Here is a 19,794-nt window from a genome sequence, read left to right on the forward strand (position 1 = left end):
ACCCGATGCCCCCCACAAGGAGTTGTAGGCTGCTCTGCTCCAATGGCTTCCCTGAGCAGCACAAGCGGAATCAAAGCGAGAAAAATCATCCCCCATCCCCTGGCAGTCCCCCACGGTCCCCAGCTCTCTGCCAGGACGGCCCTTGCACAGCAAACCCACTCCCAAGGATCACTCCAAGCTCTCACTTCACCCCTGCAGATAATCAGCTCCAAACGCTCCCAGCTGTTGACCTCACCCTTGCTGTTAAGCTCAAATAATAACCATTTCTAAATTTAATTTGTTTTTCCTTCTGCCCAGAAAGAGCCTCACACCCTGCTGGGAGCAGAAACGAGATTTGTTACCAGCTCCTATTATCTCCCTGACCCGGAGAGGCTGCCCCAAATAATGACTACAAGAGCAGAGAGAGGCAATACTCAGTTTTATTGTTTTGGGAGACTATTTTGAAGTTCAACTAGAAATAAGCTTTGAACAAACAAACCAGTCATTCCCGGAATCCCCTCAGTTTATGCACCTTTGGTGGTTTAGGAATGGTATTCCCCAGTTTACTGTTCCCACTGAAAACACCCCAGACCATGTGCCACCCACCACTCCCCCCACTGCTCCTGGGAATGGGAGGAACAAAATGTAAACCCTGTCCTGGCTGGAACCAGGAAAACACCCCAAAATCAACTCCCGCAAATAAACAAATTTTTTAAAAATTAAAAGAAAAAAGAGAGAGAAGACAGATTAGGAGTGCTTTTATCATGACTACATAAACTACTAGAAGTTCCAAAAGTAGAATTATAACCCCTATTCCTTACCTCGTTGTCTTAAAATAACTGGGCATTCCAAAAATCCTTTCAGTATGTTCAGTGACTTTAAAAGTTATGGCAACGTGGGGAAGATGCATATCTCTTGTCTGTCATCTACTGTGACAGGCATCAAAAAGTGCTCCAGGACTTTTTAGCATGTATTACATGATATTCAGTGAGGAGTTTTAAAGGGGGAGAAAAAAGGAATGTTCTGTTATCACCAAATAAGAGCATTTCAAGCTCTTTGGAGGTTGTATCAAGTGAGGTTTGGGTCTCTCTAGAGCCTTATTCTAAACTGATACAAGGTGGAAGAGATGAGAAGCCACATCTTGCAGCTCTGCAGGTTCCTCCTGACAACCAATGCAATTCTGAACTGCAGGCAGGCCCTGCTCTGCCAGAACCCTCCAGGCACCAGAGGCCACAGCAACAACACGTAGGGAAGTTTTCAAACCAGATCAGAGTCCAGAAAGCACGCACAAGCTTCAGCTTTATTGTTCTCCAGGCCATGGTCATCTTTGTAAGGGAATGATATTGCAGCTGAAAAAGAAGAGGGTAGAAGGAAATATTAAAGGTCCTTTCTCAAACAGGCACAGAAGATCTGACATGGGATAGATCAGACCATAACCCTTCTCCACTGGTTTCCTCTACCAGACAAACCAGCCCCTGAGACCTTTCTCCCTGTGTTCATGGAACTCAATTTTTTGAGTTTGATGGAACTCAATTCCCTTATCCCTGTGCAGAACCAGCAGCCTCCAGCTCCCTGGTGCCCACAGTGGGCATTGACATAGCCCAGGGCTGGCCCTGCTCAGGAAACGTGCCCTGAGCTGGTGAAAGCCTCTTCCCTTCCAGCAAGTAAAACAGCAGCTCACCCCAGGAGACCCTTCCCAGCCCAGCGCTTCGGAGTCAGCCCCACGTGCACCTTTCTACCACTGCGGATCACAGTCACACTCAGGGGTCTCTGAAAGAGAGGTAAAATAAAAAATAAATTCACTTTTCCATCACCAAGTCAACTCTCTTCCTTCTTTTGCTGAAACACCAGAAGAACATTAAGCCCAAGGAGCTGTTCTGCAGCAGTGCCCATTCCCATTCTGGTGACTATAACTGAAAGAAGGGAGTGTTTTGTGTGAAGTCATCTCCAGGAGATCCCCCACTTCCACCATCAACCACAGAGAAGCTGTGGCAGCTTCTCTGGCCAGTCCATGAGGCTGGCAGAGCAATGCTGCTGCAGGGAGTCCCTGGGGAGAACAAACAACAGTGATGCTCACAGCAAAGAGCACACACTCCTCAGCTCTTCCATTCATGAGCAAATAGCTCAGTGCTGTGAGAGAACAAGGCTACAACAGCATAGACTGAATCTGACACTATTTCTGACATGGAAATTATGATTCCAGAGATCAAAGTTCCATAGAAAAAGCTGTGGCTAACAGAGACAGGCAAGAGAATGCAGTCACAGCAGAAATAAGCTCACCCCCTCACTGTGCTGCACCACCGTGGCGATGTTCTGCAGGTTTTGGAAGTTGTTTACATTGACAGATCCAAACTCCACAATCTCATCATCAACTTGAAGTCCCTGGACAGAGATAGAAGAGAGATGAGCACCTGCATTCTCCAAAGACAGGTAATATCACAGGTAATAACACAGGAGCATCACCCTTCACCCAGCCACAAGGAGAGAGATGTGCTACAACACTTCTCACACTCAGGCAAGTGACCATCACTACAGCCTCTCAAAGGCCATAGGGAGAGGTAAGTGTTCATTCCTCTGTTCTGTTTCATGGGAAGAGAAATCCTGAGGCTGGAACGGTCAGTGGGGTGTGGGAGGAGCTGTGTGGTGCCAGGATACAGCTCAGAGAACACCCATCTCATCCCTGTACTGTGACCAGCCCATTCACAGCACATCCCAGCGTGACAAAAGAGAGGGGGTGACACCCTAATCAAGCCCCCAACTTATTCCCACTTATTAACAAGAGACAGAGGAAGCCATGAGCTGTCTGGCTCCAGACAAAGCCTTCCCCACGAGCTGTGCCTGACATACCGAGACGCTGGCAGGAGAGCCTGGGGTCACGGCGTTCACTTTGGCAAAGGCCTGGGGCAGGCTCTGGTTCTGGCTCATGGCCTCGGCCAAGGCCTCCGCCTCATCCTTGGCGTGTTTCTCCTTCTCCCGGGCGTGCAGCTTGTGTAGAGCTTCCTCCACCTGCTTCATCAGGGCCTTGTGATCATTCTGCAAACCTGTGGGTGACACCATGAGCGCATGGGAAGCTGTAAAGGATTCCCCCAAAGGACTCTCAGCACCTGCTCCCCTCTGCAGCCATGCAGAGCAGTGCCCTGGCTGTCTCTGATCTCAGCAAGAACCTCTGCTGGTCTATCTGCTGGGGCCTGGTGCCAGCCCGGCAGATGTTTATCAGTAAAAGTCAGACACAGAGAAAACCACCCTACAAATTTCGGTAAACATGCAAAGGCAGCAGGACTGGGAGGCCTATGATCCTTTAGAACTTAGTGAGCAGCTCAAGTCCTCTTTTCATTAAGTCATCTGCTGTCATGTATGAAGAGAAAAACCCATCCTGAAAGTCAGGGCACTGGGAAAGCCTGGGATGAAATAAATGCCGAGCTGTTTCCTACCCAAATTTTATTCCACAAACAGCACAGCAAAGCTTTATTGTGTTTCGCAGATCCCAAATGGCTCCACAGCAGAGGCAGAATTTCAGTGCGGCTGCAGTAACACGCGGACAAAGGCATTTTACTGACTCAGCCCAGGCGGCAGCTCCGAGCGCTGAGCAGAACCACTGGGAAACCGGCTCAGCGCAGCCCTGGGCTCCGGTTCTGAGGAATTACAACGAGGAGATGGGAGTTTGAGAGACTTAAGCGGTGTCACCGCTGTTACGCGGTGCCTGTCCCCGGGCAGAGGCCGGGTGTCTCCCGCACATCCCGGTTTCGCTGGCTCATCCCGCGGGATGGGGGCGCGACCCGGCCCCGCGGCCCCGGGAAGGGCCCCCCCGCCCGGTTCCCGTTCCCCGCTCACAGATGATGTTGTGCCGGGCGGTGCGCACTTGGTACAGGTCGATGTCTGCGCGGGGGAAGCCCTCGGCGTCCACCAGCGGCTCGTGCATCCCGACGCCCTTTTGCTGTGAGGGAAGAGGCGGCGGTTGGGAGGGGGCCGGGCCCGCGGGCCCGCACGGCGCCCCCCGGCCCGGCCCTGCCCTGCCCGGCCCTGCCCGGCCCTGCCCGGGCACTGACCCCCTCCAGCAGCTCGTAGCAGGCCTTGATCTGCGCCTCGATCTCGTCCTTGCGCCGCACCAGCTGCTGGACGTCGCTGACGGTGACGGGGCGGCCCCCGCCAGGCTCCGCCATGGCCGCGGCCGGACGGGAGCCGGGAGGGGCGCGGGGCGGGGCCGGAGGCGGCCGCGGGCGGGGCAGGGGCGGGCCCAGCGCCGGGGGCCGGGGGCGGTGGGGGCCGTGCCGGGGGTGACAGCGGGGCGGCAGCGGTGGCAATAACGGGGTGGCACAGCCGCGTCAGTGCCTCTGCGGCACACCGCTGTGGGGCTGGCATGGGGTGGCACAGCAATGTCACCGTCACTGGGTCACACTGCTGTGGTGGTGCCGTGGGGTGCCTGTGATGGTGACATGTGGTGGCACAGCAGTGTCAGCATCAGTGAGTTACACAGCTTTGATGGTGACATGTAGTGGCACAGCGGTGTCACCATCACCGGGTGACACAGCTGTGGTGGTATGATGTTACGACCCTCTCCCTGCTGCTGACCCCTCTCCAGTCTGTGCCTTAGCCGGGTGGTGCACGGCATCCATGTCCCATGGATTGTGGCAGCAGGGGACAGCCCCACCACTAGACCCTGACCCCTGTCCTCCGTGCCACTGGCACCCCCCCAAGCCCCCTGTGCTCATCCTCCCTGGCCCCGCTGGTGGCTCCGACTTCCCACCACTCCCGCTCAGGTGGAGTCTGTGCGCTGGTGTCTTCCCCAGCAGGGCCACCTCCTGCCCCCTCCTCCTGCTGCTCCCACATTTTGGGGTCCCTGCAGCACTGGGCTCACCGGGGCTGAAGGTGGCACCGCGTGGCCCCGTGCACCACGCACCCGGCTGGACTCTGCAGGCTGTCCTGGCTCAGCGCTGCCCAGGATGACACGTCCCCAGGGGCAGCGGGCGGGCCGGGGGATGCGCTACCCCAATTGCGTCACTCCTCTGTGACCCCGGCACAGACGGGGCAGGGGTTTGCTTGGGGGGTCAGCAGGGTCCCAACCCACGGCAGAGCCTCACACTCACCCCCTGCACACTCACCCTCACCACCCTCCACGTTTGACCCCGCAGTGCCACTGCCGGGGCTGCAAACGGCCCCAGTGACAGCCACCCACCACCCCCAGTCTGGGCAGTGCCCAGCCCAAACCAAACACATGCCTGGGTTGGTGGGGGGAGAAGGTGGGGCCGAGGAGGAGCCTCCCGGTCCCGCCGTTATATTAAAAGCCCCGTTCTCTCGCTCTCTTTGCTGCTGTCACATCGCCAAGTCACAAAAATGGTAAGGGGCACCAGATGAGAATTAATTGAAATGTCGGGGGCTCCATGGCCTTGGGAGGTTTAAGCTGTGCTTGAATTTGGATTTTCCAGTGACTGTGCTGGAAGTGGCACAGCAGAGCTGCTCCTCACAGCCTGACCTTTGGATTCAGCTCCCTGGGGGCTGCCGTAGCTGCCCGACCCGCTAACGTCTCTCTTTTCTCTTTCTCTTTCAGACGTCTTACACAGACAAGGGAGAAAAGGTAAGAGCCGAGTCGTGTCCCTGTCCTGCCCCTCTGCCTGGTGTGAAATATCGGTCCTGTTAGTGCAGATAATATCCATTCCTTGATTACCTGTTGAAATCAGAAGTAAAACTGCTCTGGCTGGGCCATGCTGTAAATTAGTATTAAGAATTGAAATTTCTGTTTTGGGAGGAGAGTGACAAACAGGAGATGATGGGTATTTCCCAGTCAAACCAATCCTTAAGTAGAATCCTCATTCCATGCAACATTTATTTCCAAATGCTGCCTCTTTTTGCCACCTTTTTCACCTTTAAAGTGTTTCCAGTGCTGGGTGCCCTGTGCCAGGCTGGGCAGTGGTGGGGAACAGAGCAAAGAGGGATCTGTCCTGGCCCTGGTGGTTGTGTAAGAGCTTTTGTGGGAGAATTAATCTTTAACACTGTGAGGTTTGTGGGTGGGCAGCCCACTAGGACAGCCACTTATGGGGAGCACTGGGAGAACTGGAAGTGTGGCTGTGGCCCCAGGCAAGCTGAGGCTTTGTACCTTCCAACCTGCAGTGCAGGATCCTGTGGATTTGACTGTAAAGCACTTTGGAAAATCACCATTCGGGGGCTGTTCCACACAGTTAATTCAGATGCATTTGGAGGAAATGCATTTTCAGGGTCATGGCTGCTGCTTCCCCCTGCTCCGGAGCTGAGCTGAAGGAAAGGCAGCAGCAGCAGCTTTCAGCCCTGTTTTCCTTTCCTTTTAGCCCCAACGAGGCCGCTTCATCCATTTCCACTCCATCACCTTCTGGGTCGGCAATGCCAAGCAGGTGAGAGGCTGCGGGCGCCGGGCACGTGTGCCAGGACACAGCCGTGCCAGGGGACACCTCCCACGCCGGGACAGGCCGGGCGCTCTGGGCATTGGCTGCCGGGGGGGTGGTGGTTCATCCCAGCAGCCCCTCGGGCAGGGATGTGCCGATGTCCCAAAGCCCGGCCCTGGCCTGGCGCCGATGGCCTTGGTGGCCCTTGCGCAAGGCGAGGGGCGACTGCCGGGGGCGTGCGCGGGGACATGGCTCATGTGAACCAGCACACGTGGCCGGGCCCAGCCGTGGCCACCAGCCCGCAGAGCTGCACGGCCTCGTGGCAGCTGCTCTCCATCCCTGGGCGAGTTAAAAACCGCTCTGCTTCACACCCGAGCTGCTTTTCACCCAGCCTTGCAGAACAGAGGACAGGCAGAAATGTTTCCTGCTCGATGGCGGCCCTTGCAGAAAGTTCTGGAGGCTGCACTTCCCACTCAATTTGGGCTTTTTCCTCAATCTGGGCCCTTTCTTGCCTCTGCTTTCCCCCCCGGGCTGCTGGAGGAGGCAGAGAAGCTGCTGCCCGTGCCCATGCACACATACAGACACACACAGGGCAAGTGTGACTTGTACCTGCCATGGTGGCTGTTCTCCATGGGCTGTGGGCCACCAGCACCACAGCTTCAACCAGAGGGACTCTTTCCTGCCCATAGGCTGCATCCTACTACTGTAACAAGCTGGGGTTTGAGGAGCTGGCGTACCGGGGGCTGGAGACTGGCAGCAGGGAGGTGGTGTCACACGTCATCAAGCAGGACAAGGTAAGGGAGCCCCTGGCAGAGGTGCCACTGCCAGGGCAGGGAGAGATGAGGTGGTGTCAGACACCTGGGGGCTGCCAAACCCTGTTTGAACCATGAAAACCTTCACCTGTGCTTCCATCCTCACTGCTCCTCCTCTTCCTCGGCAGATTGTGTTTGTTTTCTCGTCTGCTCTGAACCCAGGCAATGAGGGTAGGTGTCCTTGGGGGGGATGGAGTGGAAAACGGCCGTGGCAGAGCAAAGCAGTTCTGCTCATGCCTGTGGCTGTTCCTGCTCTGGGCAGAGATGGGGGAGCACCTGGTGAAGCATGGTGATGGGGTGAAGGACGTCGCCTTCGAAGTGGAGGACTGTGACTTCATCGTGCAGGTGGGCAGCCCCTCCACCCCCTCCCTCACAGCCCCCCAAAACGGTGAGGGGAGGCAGGGAGGGCCTGGGGATGTCTCCCCCTGGCCCAGGGGAGCTGTGGCAGGACAGGATCTCTCTCCTTCCACCCAGAAAGCCAAGGAGCGTGGGGCTGTGGTGGTGAAGGAGCCGTGGGTGGAGCAAGATAAATTTGGGAAGGTGAAGTTTGCAGTGATCCAGACGGTGAGTGGCAGGGCAGGGTGGGGTCCATGGAGCAGGGAGGCCCCCACATAAACGAAGCCACAACACAACCACTTTTCCCCCTTGCAGTACGGTGACACCACCCACACCTTGATAGAAAAGCTCAACTACAAGGGCCTGTTCCTCCCAGGGTACCAACCGCCCCTCTTCAAGGACCCCCTGCTGCCCAAGTTGTGAGTACTTTCCAGAGGGTCCTGCCTGGCTCTTTTCCATCGTGTCCTGGCGGGATATCCCACCAAGGAGCTGGACAGGTCCCCACTGCCGTACCCTGGAGCCCCCCAAACTGTGGGGTGCCCTTGAGCCTGGCTGAGACCCTCCTTGGTTTCCTCCCACAGACCGAGCACCAAGCTCAGCTTTGTTGATCACGTTGTGGGGAACCAGCCCGACCTCCAGATGGTCCCAGTGGCGGACTGGTAAGAGTGGGGAGAGCTGGTGGGAGGTGGGATGGAGCAGCAGCACAGCTCTGCTGCTCTCACCACTTCTGACGAGGGTGGCTAGGGCTAATGGAGCCAGAGCAGAGCTCCGTTGGTGCAGGGAGGAAGCGAGAGGTTGATTGTGCCCTTTGTGGCCTGGGCAGGTACCAGAAGAACCTGTTCTTCCACCGCTTCTGGTCAGTGGATGACAAGCAGCTGCACACCGAGTTCAGTGCCCTGCGCTCCATCGTGGTCACCAACTACGAGGAGACCATCAAGATGCCCATCAATGAGCCAGCACCTGGCAAGAAGAAATCCCAGATTCAGGTGAGTGGACACTGGTGGTTGAGACATCTGGCTGCCTCCACTTCCAGGGTGGCCTTGATGAAGGAAAAGGGACCAAGGGTCAGTGATTTGGAGCCGGAGCAGACCTGCTGTGCTAAAGTGGCTGCTAGAAAGCAATCCTGGCTCTGCTTGGGTCTGACAAACCCTGGGGAAGCCACTGCGCAGAGCCGGTTTACCCTTGATCTCATCAAGAGTGTCTCTGTCATTCCATGGTGCCCCTGGCCTGATCTTGCCTGCATATTTTTAAGCCCACACCCATCCCTTTGAACTTGTAGCTGCACTGTCATTACCATGGTGACTTCTTTTCCCTGTAGGAATATATTGATTACTACGGAGGGGCCGGAGTCCAGCACATCGCACTGAACACCCCCGACATCATCTCAGCAGTGAGTGCAGCCCTGGGACCCCCTGCCCTGGGATCCCCCTACCCTGAGAGCTCCCTGGCATGGGAGCCCTCTGCCCCAGCCCATCCTGCCCCGACTCTGGGCATGGTGCTTGTCGCAGACTGTGGTGGACCATGACCCCATCAGGGTACAAGGACACAGAGTGAACGGGCTTTGTGCTGTGGTTGTTTTACAACCAGGATTAACTGCCCAGGGAGTCACTGCAAAGGGACCTGCCTGCACATGTGAGCTGCCTGTCCCTCCAACTTAAAGCAATTGGGGTCTGCAGGGCCCTTGGTGGCACCTTTGTCCTTGCAGGGTGCCTGGTGGGGACTCAGGCAGCCCAGGCTGCAGAGCTGAGCCCCACAGCCCATCACCCACCTTCAACTGGGGCAGGGGCAGGTCTGGGTTGAGCCCAGCTATTGCTGAGCACCTGGGTCTGGGCTCCTCTCCAGACCAAAGGGCCTCCAGAAGTATCAGTAGGTCAGAGCAGGACAAATCCTCCTTGCACAGCTCTCTGCAGTGCCTGGGGAGGGCATCTTGGGCCTGCCCATTCCTGGTGCCAAAGAGAAATGATGAGCCAGGTTCCCATGCTTGACATTAGCCAATGCCACGGGAAAGCATCTGTGCCCCAACACTGCCCATCCCAGGAAATGCTCCTGGCACAAACCACTCCCAAACTGAGCCAAGCTGGGTCTCCCCTGCCTTGCAGATCACCAACCTGAAGCAGCGGGGCATGCAGTTCATGGATGTGCCCTCCACCTACTACCAAGTGCTGCGGGAGAGGCTCAAAACGGCCAAAATCAAAGTGAAGGAGAACATTGACAAGCTGGCGGTGAGTCAGGGAGGGAAAAGGCCTGCCCAGGGCTGGACCAGCTCCCCAGAGTGCTTTGCAGGGATATGAGTGACACAGAGAGCCCCACTCGCTCCACTGTGGGTCTTCAAAGTGTCACCTCATTTCTTTTCTCCAGGAACTGAAAATCCTGGTGGATTTCGATGAAAAAGGCTACTTGCTCCAGATCTTCACCAAACCAGTTCAAGACAGACCCACGGTCTTTTTGGAGGTGATCCAGAGGCACAATCACCAGGTTGGTTTGAGGATCTCCCACTGATCCTGGCCGTGAGCCCTCAGGGCCACCAAGCCCCTGGTCTGTAATGTTGCTGTCTCCACAGGGCTTTGGTGCCGGGAACTTCAAGTCTCTGTTTGAAGCCATAGAAATGGATCAGGATGCCAGAGGAAACCTGACTGTCCTGGAGCCCAACGGGGAGACCAAGTTCATGTAGAGGATGGCAGGAAGTGCCACCCTCACCCCTAAGGAGCTGATTCCAAATAAACTGGGAAACACCCGATGTTTTGGTAAATAGCCCAGACTTGAGTGCCACAAACCCAGGGAAGCCACTGCCAAGTTGGACAATGTCAAAGGACCCAACACCTCTCCCAACCCAGCCCCGGCGCTGCCCTTCCTGGGAGATGGGGTGTGGGAAATAGCAAACACACTCTCAGAAAGCAGCTTAGTCTGATCCAAATCACGGAATTCTTAACAAAGGGCAGATTTAAGGCATGGGCCAAAGACATGCAGCTACAGAGGAAGACAGAAGAAACAACTGGGAGTGCTCAAATTTAGTCTATCCAAAGTTTTAATTTTAGCTACACAGGAAACTGTGAAAGCACAGAGGCGTTTGCCTCTCTGCGCATCTCCTTTTCTAAGATTTTGGTTTAATTGCTTTTAGACTCAATCTTGAATTTCAATTTGCTGAGAATAAACACAGTTTTAGGGAATGAGAATTAATCGTATTTATGTATTTCAGCCTTCCCAAGGCAACAGAGTCTTGCTCTAATACCTGTAAATTCCTGCATTAATGATGGGTTGGGGCTTCTCCCATGTTTCAAGCAGTAATTGCTGGCATTGGCAGCGATTCCTTGGCTCAGATCCTGGCTGCATGTGCAAAGTCTCCTCTGGGTGTTGCTCTGGTGTTGTCACTGTCCTTTGCACGGGGAGTTCCTCCCCAACACAATAAATCCCTTTTCTGACATAGCCTGAGTGCCTGGGGAGTCCCTGTGTTCCCCAAGGCTACAAATCCAGCAGACCCCATGTACAACCCTCAGCCCACAGCTGCTGAAGGACACCCTGGGGTCCCCACTGTTGCACAGCCACCCTCCAAAGCCCCCATGTTCCCAGTTTCCCAGCGTGGGAGCTCTCAGACTCTGAGCAGCCCAAGCCTCTGCCGAGCCCTCGGCTCAGGATGAGCTCCTCGGACACGAGTCCTTCCCCCAGCCCCCTCCCAGCCCCTCCAGGCTGAGCCCCCGAGGCGTGGCTGTCCTGCAGCCCTGTCCTGTGCTCACCTGTGGAATCCAGGAGCTGAGCTGGGAAGTCACCTACAGCCTCTGTCCTGTCTCTGCCACCTCCTCCTCCATCAGCCATTCCACTGGTCCCTGCTCCAGGTATTTCTTTTTAAATAAAAGCTCAGAGAGGCCACTGTGACCCCCCCACACTGGGGAGGGGTACATGGGCCAAACCTCAGCGGCCCCCCCAGCTGCCCCCTTCTCTGGATCCCAGGGAGCAGAACTAATCCAGATTTCATAGAATCACAGAATATCCTGAGCTGAAAGGGACCCACAAGGATCATCCAAGTCCAACTCCTGACAATTTGAATAAAATGATTTTAAAAAGAAGGAAACCAAAGAGCCTCTGGCCCCAGCAGCCTCACAGCATCACTGACACCTTGCCTGGTGGTTAAGGGCTTTTGCCTGTCAGGAGGGCTCTGCTTCAGCTCTGCAGCGTTGTCAAGATTTTTAATACTGAGACATTTCTTAAAGTTTATAGACTTGAATCACTCACATATTTCTTTCGTGCAATATAATGTTGCTTAAATTCATTTCCTGCTCACCAGAGTTAATATTTTCAGTAAACTTTGCTGAAAACCAGTTCTTCACACTGTTCTTGTTCTGGATCTGCCTCCTTGAGCTCACACAGTTCCCAGCACAGGTCTAAGAGCAAAAAGCTGCCCTGGTAATATATTAAGCACAACATAATTTTTCTGTAAGAAAAGTCAGTATATTTATGGTTTGCTTTATAAAAGTTACTATAATACAATGGTACATAGTATTCAATTCACAAAAATATGAACAAATATATACAGCATGACACATCCACAACAAAAACACTTTCTTCAAAACAAGATACATACTGGTGACAGATTCTATATGCACAAAACATCCCTAAATTTATAAATTTGCTTAATGAAAGAAAAAGCAGAAATCCTAAATCTTCAAAGAAGAGTTGCTGTTTTTTTTAAAGGAACTTAGAAAAAAAAATTTTTTTTTAATTTATTGCAAATCATTTGACCTGCCTACTTTTAAAGGAGGCCCTTGATTTCCACACTGGGAATTAAAACAACCAGAAAACTGCAAGAATTGGGAGCTGGGTGTTCTTCCACTTTGCTTCAAAACTGCCCCATTGATTTAGAGTGTCCTTCTTGATGTGTTTCTTTGCACTTGGACAAATCCTACAGTGGCAATTAAGGAGGAAACTCATAAAAAACAAATATTAAACTGAAAAAATCCAGTTGCAAATTCGCTTAAATACATTTTAGGGTGTCTATTAGACTGTACACATTTCCTCGCTTGAAATAAATAGATTTTGCACATTAGGTTTCAGACTGAGGGAGGGGGGAAAAGAAGAAGCCTTGACTTGGCAATTTTTTGTCTTCAGTTTCTTAATGCTTCTAATTTCATCTATTTATTTGACAAAAAAACCCCGTATTTATACAGAATTTACATTATACAAAGCTTGACACAAGCTGTAAATGCCACCAGCTCCTTTGCTATACTCAGTCCTTCTTCCTCCCCATCTCGACATGATTTAGAGCTGGAATCTGTTTTAAAAGAACTCCAAATTACAATAGTGACTTTTAATAAACTATTTACATGCTCTTGAAGTACAAAGAAATCAGCAAAAAATTTCAACATGTTTCTACAAGAAACAGTGTTTGAAGAGAAGATTCTTGAGTTCACCTATGTACAGAAGATGCATTTTTTTTTATACTTCAAAATCCTTTTTTTCCTTAAATTTTTATTTTGTACAGAAATGCACTGAAATGATCCCTGAAAAAGGTCACAGAAACCGGAACTGAAACTACTGTGTAATTTGCTGGAGTTTAAAAATGATGGTTGCTTTTTTCTTCCTTGTAGAAATAAACTGCTCTATACAATATAAATAACTGCAAGATGAGCCCCATCCCCTCCCAGACCCCCGAGAGTCACGGACCAGCCTGGGACTGCAGAGAGGTGAGAACCCCATGGATCCCGTGGATGCCAGCAGGGAGGCACCTGCAGCCTGAACTCACACCAGCTGCTAACTGAAGGCTTAAATTCTATTTCCATAATTTTGCTCTGCTCTCTTGGGTCATTCCTCCCAGCGAGATGGAATTTTGCAGGGAGCACAATGTCTCTCTCTTTTCTTGTCTTAGGCTCCAGCTGAAGTGACAATAAATTTGGGGATGGGCTTTTCACTGGACAAAAGCACTGCAGTCCCTGTAAGCAGCACAGGCTGGTGAGGTTCCTCTTTATCCCTGTCACTGTATCCATGGGGTGCTGGGGAGCCTGTGCTGAATGTGAACCACACAGCTCCTGCCCTCCTCTCATCCCACCCCTTGCCAAGTACACGGCAAAGGATTAGAGGCATCCCCAAACCTCATCTGTGGCTGCAGAGCTCCCCTGGCCCAACGAGACCCCGCTGGCTGGCAGGGACAGAGCGCCCATGGAAATCACTGCATCAGACTTGGGAGTCCTCACCCTAAAGTGATTTATTTGGGGGTCAGGCAGCTTCCCAGTCCATGGCAAAATATCTCCCAGTTAGGACTCTGCAAGCCAAGATTTACGGAGAAAAAAAGAGAAGCCTCAGGTCTGGCTTTGAGACCGGACTAACATGATTTTTCAGAAGTGCTGTGGCTTCAACAGCTCTGTTTCTTCCTGGAGAACTTCTGGGAGCTCAGCTCTTCTAAAAACTCACATTATTTGTCTGGGATCCTGAAAGGGGATGTATTACAGGCAGTTTTAGAAGTACCCAAGTGATTTAGGTGCTCATGGTCTTCGGCACCCAAATCCCTTTGGTGCTCCTAAAAACACACAGTGAATGTGACAGTGACCTTCCTCCCCACCTTCCTCACCAAGGATTAAGGCAAACTGCAGGGGCTAATCCCATCCAGAGCACACAGATATGCTGGGAAACACAGAACTGCCAGCAGGTTCTCAGGGCTGGGCCATTTGGGGTGTCCTCACCCCCACAAATCCACCATTAACACACTGGTTTGATGGAGCAGAGAGGGAGAAGGCCAAGGACAGGGGCTTCAGTTCTGACACACAGGAAACTTCCGTGCATTTCCAAAGCTTTGAAAGTCAAAGGCCAAGCTGCAGAGGTGCCAACTGGAGCATCAACACATTGAACCTCATTCAAAAAAATAACAACTAAACTGAGCAGCTGGTTTAACTCCCAAATGCCACCACTGCAGTTCCAACCAACATTCAGTGACAGAAACTTGTGCTTCTCACAATTTTAGGTTCTGGGTCACCAACACCCAGTTGCTGGAGAGATTTATGGAGAAAGGGGGGAAAACAACAAAACTGAACTGAAACAAAAGCAGAGATGGACCATGGACTGTCCAATCTCAGAGACAATTTGCTCGCCCTCAGACAGAAACACAGGTGGTATTAAGGCAGCTTGTAGCAGTCTGTGTATTCCTGCTCTATCAGACCTTTTGTCTGAAAAAGAAATTCAGAGGCAGAGGTCTAACCTACATTACAAGCTCCACGCTGCAGTGCAGGCCTGGCAACTCCATGGAAGAGCTGAAAAAACTTCCAGGAACCTCCTCTGCAAGGTTGTCACCTCTGCTCAGGGAGGTTTGGAAAGGCTACAAGAACACAGCTGCGCAATTTGTTCTGTGGGGAGAAGGTGTTTAGTTATGCAGATAATCTTCCCATTTCATAATGACATTGCAACTTCCCCTTACAAGCCAATCAAAAAGGGTTTAGTACAACTAATCTCTACTTTTAAAGCAGGAGAAATTAAATGCAAATTGAAAAACTGATCCTGTCTATACCTGAATGGTCACATAACATTTCCAGATCTCATCCAAAGAGCTGGTTTTTTGGTGTTTTGTCCCATTTTTAAATGGAACCTCTTGAAAAACTGCAACCTTCACCTCAGCATATCTACAAGGACAAAATACATTGAGAAATCATTTTAAAACATGCCTTCCAAATTTAGAGAAGCATTCATTCCCATGCTACAGATGGGGGGGGACAGGATTGCTCTCAGGGACACTTTTACCATGATTTTCTGGAGGGATGGGACCACCCCAGGCCAAGTTACTGAGTAACAGAGGGAGGAGAGCGGGGCACAGCTTGCTCCTATCACAGGAGGCATCTCCCACATCCAAGGACAGAGCAAATACTCCACGTAAAACACTGGAAGGGCAGGGAAATGCAGATGAAAGTGAGAAAAAATGAATACAAGTCACACATCAGCCTGCTTCCCATCCACAGGAAGAAAATCCTGCTACAATGTGGGCCGTAGTCTTTGCTTGCAAGCAGGGCAGGATTTCTACAGCGTAAACAAGGGCTGAGCTGTCCTCTTAATCTCAGCCTCCTCTGCAAGCAAGACAAGCCCATCTCCAAGGAATGGGCATCCCCAAAGGCCACACGATGCTACAGCTGCACAGCTGACTCCACTTCTTCCTAGTGACTGCAGTATCCAAGGGTTTCTCACAGGCAGGTGCAGAGGTTTTGATCCCCCATGGACCAGCATGGCATAGAAAATGAGAGACGAGCCCAAGGAGGGGAGCTGAGGTCTGGCTGACCTGACTCTGCCCCAGGGGTCTGGCTGAGGGGACTTGTTCAGGCTCATCCCTAATGAAAAGGCAGGACAGTTCAGCTCTAGTCTCACTGTGGACACATCTCCACACACACACACACACCCCTAAGCACACGCACACACTCATTCACACACCCTCAAGCCTCTGGCTTGCTCTGTAACATCAACCTTACATTTATTTACAGCTTACTCTGAGAAATCTGTGCAATTTCAGCCAATCAAGCTCCCAACAAACCCTATTATGGCATTTTCAGTCTCTGCTTCACATTTAAACGTTGAATGTCTTTTTCAGCCAACGAAACTGATGAGAAAAAGGTAGCAGCATTTATGAAAAGATGAAGGTTTATAACAACAACTAAAAAAAAAAGGTACCATTATCCCATTACGGAGCATTACTGTAGGGACTGAACAGAGAAGCTAGTGTTTGGATAGACCATGCCACAAAAGGTAGCCACCTTTTTGTGTGCGTGTTGGATCTGAAAAGGAAAGAGCACCTGAAACATGAACAGTCCTCGTAAGCGTGTGCGCTTTTTGCTTTCACTCGTGATCCTGGCAGAAGTGCGAAACTTGCTTGGTTTTCTTCTCTTTTTCCTTTTTTTTTTTTTTTTTGTAAGTATTTTTTTGCTTTTAAATTTTTTTCTTCCTTTTTTCTGTTGTTTTTTTTTTTTTCCTCTTTTTTTGGCAAAGTGCAACCACACCTGGTTACCACAGTTTTGACATGGCCGAAGGTGCAAGTGTGACGAGAAACCTTGAGTTCAGTTCAGGGTTCCCCTGCAGTTCTCAGAGCCACAGAGACACGGGATTTTTACATCCTCAATTGGAAACTTGTAGTCGTAGGTAATTTCCTCGTTCACATTGATGTGCTGCTTGGAGTAGATAACGATCTTCTTCTGAGACTCCACCGTGATCACTTTAGCATAACAATTTGGCTGCAAGAGTGACAGAACAGGTGATGATGGTTCTGAGGGCCATGGCTTCCCAGCCTCCACACAATCATTCCAAGATAAAATAAAATGGGGCCATCCTTTCCCGAGACAGCCCCAGCCATGCTTCCAGAGCCTGGACCCAGGGCAATCCTAGGGAGGGAGGCATGAAGCCAGAAAACAGAGCAGCCCTCCTTGTGCTGCTCCAAAATATCCACATTCTGGTCATTTGTGGCGCAAAAGAGCCTGGATGATGCTCCACCAAATTTGTCACAGGTTAAGAGCAGCTCAGTGCTTAATATTTTGGCCAGGCAGGCAAGTCTGAGTGCAGACTGCAGCACAGAGCAGAGGGGGAAAACAGCAGGGAATATTTTCTCATGTGGGCACTAGAAGCTGTTCCCACAGCTGATATTTGGTATGTTTTGAGGAAATATTTGTTAGATTTGTTTGCTCAGTGTCCATCAGGGTCCCCCAAGACAGTCAGGAGGGCTTTTGAGCGCACTCAGTCTCCCTGCATGTTTCATTTCTCAGGTCTCTCCAACCTCTTTACACTACTTTAGACCCTGCTCTGATCTGCTGTGATTCATTAACATTTAATCACAACCCTGCGACCCCCTGCCACTTCTGAGCACCCCAGTCAAGGCTGGCAGGGACTCCCCGGGTTTATCAGCATGTCAGGGAACAGTGACAGGCGAGGACACGGTACTCACATTGCAGCTGTGATTGATAAACCTGGCGAAGTTCCCGCATTTGGTGGCATCGATGATGGTGTCGTGGTCAACTCTGAACATGTAACTGCTGCCAATGCCTTCATCCTCGTATCGCTTCTCACGCATGTCAGCAATGACCTGCAGGAACCCCCAGGCAGGCTCAGGCCACGCTGAGCAACTGACCTGTGAGCAGCCACCTACACAAGGCTCCCCTGAGCTCTCCTGCGCCAGGCACTGGGGCTTTATACAACCCCCATCACCCCAAGAGAACACAGTTCAGGATGGGCCTCTTAAGGAGGATTCTCCGGAGTGCTCAGTTTCCATGGGTTGTTGAAAATCCCACCCCTGTACCTCCAAGCCGTATGTCAGCCTCTGCCCAGCCCACAGAGCTGAGGCCTCCAACCCAGGACTCCAACCCTTGCTGTTATACTCAAGGACTTCTTCCAGGGCTGGTATTTGCTCAGATTTCACACACAGCTTACCTGCCTGATGTTCTGACCCACGTATTCGATCACCATCTCATCAGCTGCAATGGGCTCCATAGCAAAAAGGCCCCAGTCGTGAATGTGACTCTTGCAGAATTTTAGCTTTTTCTTCCGGAACTGCATGAAGAAAACACCCCAAAACCCCAGCCCTGAATTAGCCACAGCACAGAAAGGGAAAGGATGTCTGTGGGTCCAAAATTTGCAGCAGGGGGTGATCTACCTTGAGCTGGTTGAACTTGAGCAGGTCACTGTCACAGCTACCAGTGAAGGAGGAGAGGAGCCTGCGTTGCTCTGATCGCCTCTCGGAACCAGCCCGGGTGGAAGCATGAGGTTGGGCAGGGATGCTCATACCCTGAGAGGACAAATGGGTGATTCAAAGCTGACCCAACACCCTGCAGGCTCCCTGTGAGCAGCCCCTCATGCTACAACACATCACCACAGAACACCTGACATCAAACATTAACACTTCCCACACAGTCCCAGCACGACAGGAAGCACCTACTGTGTGTGACAGAGCGTAAAACCAAATCCCATTCACACCTGGCACTCGTGGAGCACGATTCCTCACCTGTGTGTCAGCTGGAGGCTCCTCTGCAAAAGCTCGGCTATTGTTGAGGTATTTGAGTTTGTCCTTCTTATCAATTTTGTAATAGCCTTCGCTCCGTGCACAGCCCGTCACGTGCTCCCGCATCCCGTCATCCCGCTTCTTCTTCTTGGGGGTAGAAAAGCTGGTAGGTGTCAAGAAGTTAAGGAGAAACACAGCCAGAGGTGGATATCAGACTAAACTTGCTACAGTTGCACAAAGCTAACACCAGGAGCATGGAAAATTAGGAAGGTTTTGCGGGGTTGCAAAAAATAACACTGCTACTGAGATGTCCTCAGCCCAAAGGCCTTGGAGAGATGCTGCTCTCACCAGCCTTGGGAAATCAGCTCCTTCAGACACACATTACAAACCTTCAGGTTTGAAGGCACCTTCAGGGCTTTGGTTCCTGGAAGGACAGTGGAGCTGCACTACTGCCAGCTCACCCCACAGACACAGCCATGAAGGCTACAACTGAGACTGACCCAAAAATGCTCCCTGTGAGGCAAAACATATCTTCAACACCAGAAAATTGAAGCAGAGGGACCATAAAAACCAAGAGGTGACTGCCTCAAAACCGGAGTGCTGAGGGTTTGCTGCAAAGCAGGTGAGCCTGCAGGTACTTTCACACTTGTCATGCAGTATGGCACAGGATGAACTCAAGGTGATTTTTAAGTGGCTTAAAAAGTGAGTGTAATTTTGCTGTTACAATATAATCCTTATCATCAGGGAAACAGATTTATTTTCACTATGGGTTGTTAGTTATCACCGACTGTTTTAGGTGGTTTGGGCTTTTTTGGTTTTGCTTTCCTGTCTTGCAGGAAGCAAGGGATGAAGATATCTGAACTTCACACAATCTCTAGTATATATCTAGACAAACACACAAGGTGGTGTGTTTGTCTTCTTCAACACATAAACCTGTATATCCTTCCTAAAAACACTACAGGAGAGTTCTGAGGTTTTAAGAACAGTCTTTTAGGCTCTGCTCTGGAGATCACTACTGATGGCTGCACACACATAGAGCCCTGATGTGCCACCTAGAAACCACTGATTTTATCAGTATTTCAAACTCAAAGCAAGTTAAAGCTGCGAGAACCACTAACTCATCATTTTGGGCACAGATGGTGAGATTATTTTTACAGCAAGTTTTAGCTCCAAGTGAAAGCTCTGTACGTGCAGACTAGAAATTCCACAGGCAAACTGGAAAAAAAGTCTGGTTACATGCAGACAGAAGCTTCTCAAACTAGGAAGGAAACCTCCCCAGAAGAGGTGCCTACAGACTGTCCCTGCAGTCCCAGACTGAACATGCAGCAAGAACAGCCACTTCTGCAGTATTTTTGTATTGCAGCTTCAGAGA

General features: G+C 51.4%; 3 protein-coding genes across 3 annotated transcripts in view; 1 reads left to right on the forward strand and 2 right to left on the reverse strand.

The window, feature by feature from the left end:
• Positions 1–401: 401 nt before the first annotated feature.
• On the reverse strand, positions 402–4,173 carry PSMD9 (proteasome 26S subunit, non-ATPase 9). The gene is made up of 6 exons (XM_048323252.1): positions 4,026–4,173; positions 3,811–3,913; positions 2,827–3,020; positions 2,260–2,361; positions 1,661–1,749; positions 402–1,328 (listed from the first exon to the last, which is right to left on the reverse strand). The coding sequence occupies exons 1-6, from the start codon at positions 4,137–4,139 to the stop codon at positions 1,301–1,303; spliced, it is 630 nt and encodes a 209-aa protein (XP_048179209.1). The 5' UTR covers positions 4,140–4,173; the 3' UTR covers positions 402–1,300.
• Positions 4,174–5,230: 1,057 nt separating this feature from the next.
• On the forward strand, positions 5,231–10,653 carry HPD (4-hydroxyphenylpyruvate dioxygenase). The gene is made up of 14 exons (XM_048323251.1): positions 5,231–5,313; positions 5,525–5,551; positions 6,279–6,341; positions 7,022–7,126; positions 7,273–7,315; positions 7,407–7,489; positions 7,619–7,708; positions 7,796–7,899; positions 8,062–8,139; positions 8,304–8,466; positions 8,799–8,870; positions 9,580–9,702; positions 9,839–9,955; positions 10,041–10,653. The coding sequence occupies exons 1-14, from the start codon at positions 5,311–5,313 to the stop codon at positions 10,149–10,151; spliced, it is 1,182 nt and encodes a 393-aa protein (XP_048179208.1). The 5' UTR covers positions 5,231–5,310; the 3' UTR covers positions 10,152–10,653.
• Positions 10,654–11,904: 1,251 nt separating this feature from the next.
• Positions 11,905–19,794, reverse strand: part of SETD1B (SET domain containing 1B, histone lysine methyltransferase) — a 47,764-nt gene continuing 39,874 nt past the window's right edge. The window contains exons 14-18 of the mRNA XM_048323249.1: positions 18,426–18,592; positions 18,078–18,209; positions 17,855–17,974; positions 17,373–17,510; positions 11,905–16,668 (exon numbers count right to left, since the gene is read on the reverse strand). Coding sequence (XP_048179206.1) covers positions 16,495–16,668; positions 17,373–17,510; positions 17,855–17,974; positions 18,078–18,209; positions 18,426–18,592 — 731 coding nt within the window. The 3' untranslated portion in view covers positions 11,905–16,494. The remainder of the gene's footprint in view (positions 16,669–17,372; positions 17,511–17,854; positions 17,975–18,077; positions 18,210–18,425; positions 18,593–19,794) is intronic.

Source organism: Corvus hawaiiensis, chromosome 18 (genome assembly GCF_020740725.1).
Source record: "Corvus hawaiiensis isolate bCorHaw1 chromosome 18, bCorHaw1.pri.cur, whole genome shotgun sequence".
Classification (NCBI taxonomy): domain Eukaryota; kingdom Metazoa; phylum Chordata; class Aves; order Passeriformes; family Corvidae; genus Corvus; species Corvus hawaiiensis.